The 8770-nt window shown below is 33.1% G+C and overlaps 1 protein-coding gene across 1 annotated transcript; it reads left to right on the forward strand.

Annotated features, from left to right (window-relative positions):
* The first annotated feature begins 6107 nt into the window (after positions 1-6107).
* LOC149241673 (uncharacterized) lies at positions 6108-7226 on the forward strand. The gene has a single exon (XM_089370616.1). The coding sequence runs from the start codon at positions 6108-6110 to the stop codon at positions 7224-7226; it is 1119 nt and encodes a 372-aa protein (XP_089226742.1).
* The last annotated feature ends 1544 nt before the right edge of the window (positions 7227-8770 follow it).

Raw genomic sequence — 8770 nt, forward strand, 5'->3', positions numbered from 1 at the left:
CCTATGGGGGCAGCGCTTTTGATAATTTCACCATCTTAGGATTTTTAGTTGATCTAATGTTCACATCTTCAACTCCTTTTTTGGTTGGCAGCAAGGTTGGTTTCTTAGCCACATTGTCCTGATCGAAGAGCTCCTCTAAAGGTATTAGACCCTTAGGTATTAAACCTTTTTTAATGAAAATTTTATTAATAAATTAGGATTTACTCAAATAATTATGCATATTTTAACTTAAATAAAGATATAATATTTTATCCATTGAGTATGAATTGGTTAATGTTTTAGAAAAACAAGCTTTTACCTATTACTAATTTAAGAGTTTTTTCGGTATTATAATTATGAAATAAATGTTACAAGGCAGTATAGTCATTATCATTGAAATTAAAAATTATGTTGTTATAAACTTTGTATATAGAAATGGGTAACATGATATATAAAGCATATCATAAAATATTTAAAATAATATGAAAATATTAGTATATATTTTTCATATTTGTAAGTTAATAGAAAAATATAATTCTATGAAATTGTTTTACAAAGTATAATTGTATTCATATTTATATGACAAAATTTGGTAATTTAGATTTTTCATAGAATCAAAATTTTATAATTCAATTACAAAGTAGTAAATTTGGTACGACATATTACTAAATGGATGTCTCATTCCTATAGATCTAAATTACAAATTGTTTAGTACAATGCACAATAACATAGTGTTGGTCAATTTGGCACACAACTTAACAGATGCTAGAGTATCCTCTGCACTAACAATCTGAAAATTGTGAAGTATTTTTGTTGTGATTATTTTTTCCTAAGGATTCAACAATTGATCATCTCACAACTTGATGTTTTGAAAAACATATGAGGAAGCAATATGCTTCTTTGGTTTTTCTAAAAATTATCGTACTAGGCCTAATAACTTTGAAAAAATAATGGAGCGAGTAGGAATTCAAGTACAATAGAGAAGAGCTACATACAAATTATATGAAAAGTTCATGGTAATATTGAGGATTTCAATAAATGATAAAATTAGAATGACCAATAGAGTGAAGAAGAGCTAATTACAAATTATATGAAAAGTTCATTGTAAAATTGAGGGTTTCAATAAATGATAAAATTAGGACTAGTCAAAATCAAGAGTAAAATATAAATGAAATAAGAATGTATCCTCTATTTGACTCATATATAAATTATTTAGAAAATTGAATCATAAATATTAAAGGAAGATGTGGTGTTATTAGCAAACCATAAAGATTAGTTGTGATAAAAATATAATCATTTTATATAATAGTGACATTTTCTTCTTACTTAATATGATTGTTATTATTAAAACTCTTATATACATAAATAGATAACCATGAGCATGAATTATCTCTATTTTATACATAACAAATGAAAATAATAGTAACAATTTTATATGGTTGTTGTTTGAGCTATATAGCTAGTTAAAGAATCTTAGAATAACATTATCTATTCTATAAATAGTAAATGAAAAAAAAGGTAACAATAACAATTTTATATAGTTGTGGATGGATTATAATTAGTTATAGAATTATAGAAAAAGGTTGAAAAGATTAACAAAATATGTTTAGTAAAATAATTATGTATTAAAATACAAATTGGGTAGAGAAACATTAATTTATTATGTATATTATCAAATTTATTTATAATTATAAAAATATAAAAAAATAAAAATATTTTTTTTTACAAATATAAAAAATTAAACAAAAGTGATGTGTATCACATACAAGGTTAGAAAACTTATAAATAAATCTCAACTAATAATACATAAAAAAATATAAACTTTACAAAACAAAAAAAATTGAAAAAGATAATAGTACTCATGAAAAAATAAAATGAAAATACTAAATGCAAATATATTTTTTTTGTTGTTGTAAATATAAACATTTTTTTGTTCTCAATCTTATATAAATTTATTCTATATATTTATAAAGGTAATGTTTGTCCTACTTCTAAACTTATTTGTGAAAATAGAATAATTGGATATTGATAGAGATGTTTTCAAGTAAAGTAGAGATGGATTAAAATATTTATGAGTCGTTGCACCTAAAGTAGTATGATCTAAAAACTCTCCTTTATAGTCTCATCAATGAAATTATTTTTCATTCTCTAACTGCAATGTTTAAAAAAAGAGAAACAACCAAATAAGTATTTATTAATGTGAAAACTTGTTTTAAATAGACTTCCAGTTAGTTAAACTGATACCAAATTTGGTTTAACCTAATTAAAAATTTCAAATATTGATTAACTAATATGATATGAGATTTTGTGTTTGCCTAATAATTTGCTTTAAATATCAATCCAAATACAAATTAATATAGTACTAACAAATTTTCATGGTATGAACAAATATATAATAAAATAAATTGAAAATAACTAACATAAGAAATTTGAAAAATATAATTTTAGATATGTTGCAAAAATATTTCATTAATAAAAATTTAAATGGATTAATAATAAAGATGACATAGTAAAATAATTTTTAATATAAGGAAAGTTAGGCAATTTTTTAAATAATCAATTAATTAGATAGAAAATAATTATAAACACAAAAAAATATAGTATTTTTTTTTATAGATAATCAAAACCAATTTTTTTAATGTCTTACTTTGGAGGGACTAATAACACTTCAAATAATATTATTAATGACATTTACATTATTATTAGTGACATTTTCTAATATAAGAGAAATGCGGAATTTTAAACATTATAACATAATTCACGCTAAATCCCACTAAGATATTGAAATCATGGAACAATATGGCTTCACACTAATTTGGGAGTGCCTTTTTTCTATCTGCACCAAGAACATTGATGCTGCGGCCCTCAAGATCGACCTGAAAAAGGCCTTTGATTGCGTAGACTGGAGCTTCCTCAGGGTCCTCCTTGCTAAAATCGGGTTAAGACCATTGGCTATCAGCTGGATTATGGCCTGCGTCGAAACTGTCCACTACTCAGTAATCATTAATGGTATTCCAACATCTTTCTTCCAAGCTGAGAGAGGGCTCCGCCAGGTATGCCCTCTCTCCCCTCTCCTATTTATTTTGGTAATGAATTCTCTCAGTACTCATATCAATCATGCTGTCGCTCAAGGTAGATGTAAACCGGTCAAGATATGTAAGGATATCTCTCTTTCCCACAACTTCTTCGTTGATGACATTCTAATTTTTGCAATGCTCTGTAAATCCACTTGGGTTTGTCTCTACGTGCTCTTCCAGAAGTTCCAATCTGCCACAGGTCTAATGATCAACAAAGGGAAAACAGTGCTATATCACAACGAATCAAACCCTGGTTCTGCACAATGGATTGCGGATCGGTTCGGCATTACCCTTGCTCCTTTAAAAGACGGTTTCTCATATTTGGGCTTCCGCCTCAAAGTTAAGGGTAACCGATGCCTGGATTGGCTCTGGCTCATTGAGCGCTTCTATAACAAGATTTCCAAATGGGAATTGCGTCTTTTGTCCCTTGCTGGCAGATTCATTTTGATTCAGTCGGTGCTCTCCCAACTTGCGGTTTATTGGGGTCAACTCTTCATTCTACCTGCCTCCGTCACCAAAAAAATGCAGTCCATTGCTGCAAATTTCCTTTGGGGCGGGCGATCCTACCAAACAAAATTTCATCTTGCGAGGATGGATCTTATCTCAAAATCGAAGAAGCTTGGGGGATGGGGCCTCTTAAACATGCGGCTCTTTGGGAGAGCGCTCATCTGCAAATCACTTCACAGGGGTATTTTTGGGAACAGCCCATGGAGCGCCCTCATCAAGCAAAGGTATCAAAAGGGCAGGAATATGGATTTCTGGTTCAGAAGGTCTTCTCTTGGCATCAAGCATGGCTCCCCCATTTGGTGCAGTTTCAAAAAGATCCAATCTTTTTTCTTGAAGAATCTAAAATGGACTTTGTTCTCGGGCTCATCTGTTCTCATTGGTATTGACCCTACCTTATACAACCTTGAATCAATGATTCCTCCGGTCCTCCTCTCCTTCTTCCACTCTAGGGGTATCTTCACATGGTCCAAACTAATTGACTCATGGTCCTCTCTGGAATCCATCTGGAAAACTGATCACCAGCTCGCCATCCCTCCTCCTCTCCGCCCCCTATGGTCCTCTTTCACAAACCATTTCTCTCATCGGGGGGTCCTCCAACTAGGCACCATGGATGAATTAATCTGGTCCCCAAAATCCTCCATCCATCCCATCACTGTCCGATGCATCTACTCTGCCCTCTCTTCTGCTCTCCCTCCTCCCCCCGTTATCTTCCCTGTCAAGCTATGGAAAGCCCCTTGTCCTCTCAAATCTATCCTCTTTGCTTGGCTTCTCTTCCACAACAAGAATCTCTCCTGGGATGTTCTCCAAAATAAAGGCTGGCTCGGCCCTGGTAGATGCCATCTCTGCCTGGATGCTGCGGAAACGAACTTCCACATGTTCTTTCATTGTGCTGCCTCCTCGGCAATCTGGTTCGAGCACTCCTTGATTTTTGGATTTCCTCTCCGTTCGTTCTCATCTGTACAGGATGCTTTCTTGTGGTGGGCCTCTCAAAGCCCCACCTGGTGCGCCCTTTTCATTCTTACATGCTGGCACATCTGGAAATGGAGAAACGGTTGTATTTTTCAGGGATACAGCTTGCCGCTCAATTCCATTATCTCCCTGATCTCGGGTGCTTTGCCCCAGGATTAGTGCTGCTCCTCTCAGTTTTTCTTTCTTGTCGGATTATTCTGTTATATGTCTTTCATGCTCTTTCTGTTATATGTCTTTTGTGCACAATCTGTTACATGCCTTCTCTTTTTTTTCGGGGATCCTTTTCTCATCCCATGCTCCTTGAATATGCTCTTTTGGCAATGCCGCTTCTCATGTAACTCTGATTATTATATGATCTTAATATAATATATTATGCTTTTTCTCTCTGAAGAAATTTAAAGCTATCAATGCCAACAAGTTACCTTATTATTGATGAAAATATTAGAGATCCAAAATAGGTATACTTTTTTGTGGAAATAAAACGATATAGTAAATACAAAAGGTAAATTAACATTATGTAATGAAAGTTCCATATCTTTACTCCAGTATTCTAACAAGTGTATTTTATGCATTCAATGTGTTTGAAAATCAACGAAATGTATTGCAAACATGTTTGAAAGTCAATGAAATGTATTGCAAACATTTTTTAGTTAAACCCAAACCATATGGTGGAAAATGAGCTTTGACCATTTAAAATTGCAGTGCTCAATAACTTCTCTTCTTTTAAGTTTTATCAATGACTTAGGTTGATTTGTGTTTTCTTTTTGACCTCTTAGCAAATTAGGGATATATTTAGTGACATTGAACAAGCAATTTAGGGATATATTTAGTGACATTGAACTGAAAACGATGTTTTCATTTGCTTGAAAGTTTTAATAAGAAATCTCTTCTCTTTTCCGATTCCATTTCTTACCGATAGATCAAAATATCAAAATCATATTTTTGACTGCAAGTTCATTAATAATAGTGTAGATCAGGTATCCTAGCTTGAACTTATAAGAAATATAAATTTCTATTATAATTTTCTTTTAATTATTTTAATGATATTATTGGGTTATTATGATTGAAGATGAATTTCTTAATTTTGAATAAATTATTTTTTATTTCTTTTCTAATATTTTGAAAGGTGCTAATCAAACAAAAGAACACTGGTTTTACAAACATCAAGCAATTGGTTTGATTTTTTTCCCATAACAATATTAATTACTATGTCAACAATTAAAAATATAAAAATAATTAATACAATTTTAGGTATGATGTTAAGTAAGTTTATAGCTAACTCTAAAATAGTCTTAATAGTTTAGTAAATACAAACATTTTAATTCTTAAGAGTTAAAATAGCTAATAATAAATATTGGACAGAATATTAACATTATCATTAAATAGATAAGTAGGTAAGAGGAGATTTGTTGCACATTGCTCTATTGCTCATAATATAAACATTCATCAATTTAACTTCTAATACAAAATATAAATAATAATAAGATAAATAAATAATATTTTTATCTTGATTCATAATTTATTTTAATGGTTTTAAAAGTAAGTCTAGACTTATAGGAATGGGATCAATACATCATGGCTTTATCTGAATCCCACATTCGTATCAAGCAAGGGCCCGATGAATTGATCTGGTGCCCAGCTGACCATGGTTCATATGTCCCTAAGCAAGGTTACTGCGCTCTCATCTCACACAGAACTCCGGACCTGATTCACCCTTGGTGGCATTCCATATGGAAGTTAAGAGCCTCTCCCCGATCAAAGCTATTTTTCTGGTGTGCGCTTCATGGTATTGTTCCCTCTGGTGAACAGCTAACCCACAGAGCCATCCACGGACCCTCATGGTGCATCTTCTGCAAAAATGCATCTGAACAAACTGATCACATTTTCTTGTTTTGTCCGACCGTCCAAAACATTTGGAGGAATATCTGTCAACAGTTGGGAATTACGGGACTTTGGAGCGGTTCTGATCTACAGGATGCATGGAACAAATGGGCTCGTAACCACCCGGACTCCAAACTTATCAACCTCCCCCCTGTGGCCATTTGGTATATTTGGCTTGCTCGGAACAGAGCCATTTTTGAGGATAAACCATACTCGGGATGCCATATAGAAATTGCGGTTATAGCAGCATACCAGGAGTTACCAGAACCAACCCCAACCAGACCCAGAACCATTCAGCCCATGCCTGAGATTGACAGAACCATACCTTGGGCTTTTTTCGATGGAGCATCAAATCAAACAGGGTGTGGGGGAGGTTTTGTCCTGCACATAAACGATCATCATAGATATCTTGCTAAATTGGGTCTCGGTATTGGATCAAATAATTTTGCTGAGCTTTCTGCATTATATAATCTACTTCATTTTGCTTTATCTCATCATATTTCACAGATCAACATCTTCGGGGACTCAATGGTGGTTGTAAATTGGATAAATAATGTGACAAACTGCCATTTTCACACACTCAGCGATTTATTTCACAATACTCTCACTCTCAAAGCAGCATTTGATCATTGTACTTGTGTGCATATTTACAGAGAACACAATAGCGAGGCTGACAAACTATCCAAAGAGGCCTCGTCACTTCCCCGAGGCAATGGACAAATAATGGAACAGAATGGGTCAGAGGAACATCAGTTTTACCACCGGCCATATATAGATCAGAGGATACAGAGGGACAATAGTCCCAACAGCTAACAGTGAATGGAGACCAATATGATTTGCTGATATATTTATTAACTGAATCTTTTTGTAACAGTGAATAGGCTGTACAGCACAGATCATGGATGTAACTAGTAATTTTTTTTGTTTATGATTCTGAGAAATACCTGAAAAGGTGAATTTTGTATGAACAATGACAGTAATGCCGCGGCATCTGCTTATGTAATTTTCAAAATATTAATGAAAGTTACTGATTTTCCCAGGGGAAAAGTCTAGACTTATAAAACAATTTCTCTTTTCATCCAATTTCCTATCATAAAATATATGCTCAATATAAAAAATGTTAGTTATCATCAAACATTTTTTTTTTAGAGAAACAACAACGTTGGTATTATGCATGGTTGTTATTAGGAATAAAATTAATGCATGATCAATAATCATAACAATCAAATACATAACAACAACAGTACATATAAACCATTCACATCATGATTTATTGTGGAAAGCCCTATCCAGAAATAAAACTAACCTAATAATAGACTTATTATTATCATATCACTTAAATGCAACCATGTCTTGACTTAAAATCAACCAAGGCAATCAAGATCCTACCAAGGCCAAAGGAACCATTACAATGGGGAATCACATGTAACTCATTGACTCTAATACGACAAGTCACCAAAACCATGCACTCAAAACCACTACTGTGGACCTAACAACGTTAACTCTTTCACATAGTCAAATTTACCCTACGTTAACATTCTCCCCTTTAAACTTGATTGAGGAAAACCTCATTCTCTCCTCCCATTTCACTTAGGAATACTCCAAGTCTTTACTAGTATGGGTATGCATGCCTCACCAAGTCTTACAGTCATATGCCAAGATATATGTAGCTTATAATTTAGTCATTTCTATCTGACATTATCACATGTATGCACACCTTCTCACACAATTGTTGGATACAATAATTAATCTTGTGTGCATGCGATGTATGAAGTGAGTGGTTGAGTTAAGTTGAGTCCAATGTTAGAAGTTCAAGTTCATTCTATTTTTGGAAAGGTTAAATTTAGTGGGTGTTTTAATGTATGCACACTTTCTCATACCATTGTTGGAAATAATAATTAGTCTTGTGTGCATGTGATGCATGAAGGGAGTGGTTGAGTTAAGTCGAGTCCAATGTTAGAAGTTCAAGTTCATTCTCTTTTTGGAAAGTTTAAATTTAGTGAGTGTTTTCATGTTGAAGTCAACATCATCAATTGAGTCGTGAGATAAAAAGTATAAATACCCCACATTGGGTTCATTGTAATCAATTAAAGTTTGTGTGAGTTTAATAGAAGAGAATAATCTCGTATTGTTTTTGTGTGTGTCAATTTGTGTCTTCCCTCCTGTGCCTTTCCAACAATCATGTGCTCTTCTCACTCACACCAAGTTCTCTCCTCACTAGATCTCACTTCTGTGGCTAAGCCTGACCTTGTTGAACCTCTAGTTCCCCTGAAAACAATCTTCACATATGAAACCATCACCTCCTTCTATAGACCATGTAATGGATCTGACCTGCAAATATATGATAAAGAAAATAT

The sequence above is a fragment of the Pinus tabuliformis genome, chromosome 8 (assembly GCF_031772625.1).
Source record: "Pinus tabuliformis cultivar Carrire ecotype Pingquan chromosome 8, CPIR1, whole genome shotgun sequence".
NCBI classification, from domain to species: Eukaryota; Viridiplantae; Streptophyta; class Pinopsida; order Pinales; family Pinaceae; genus Pinus; species Pinus tabuliformis.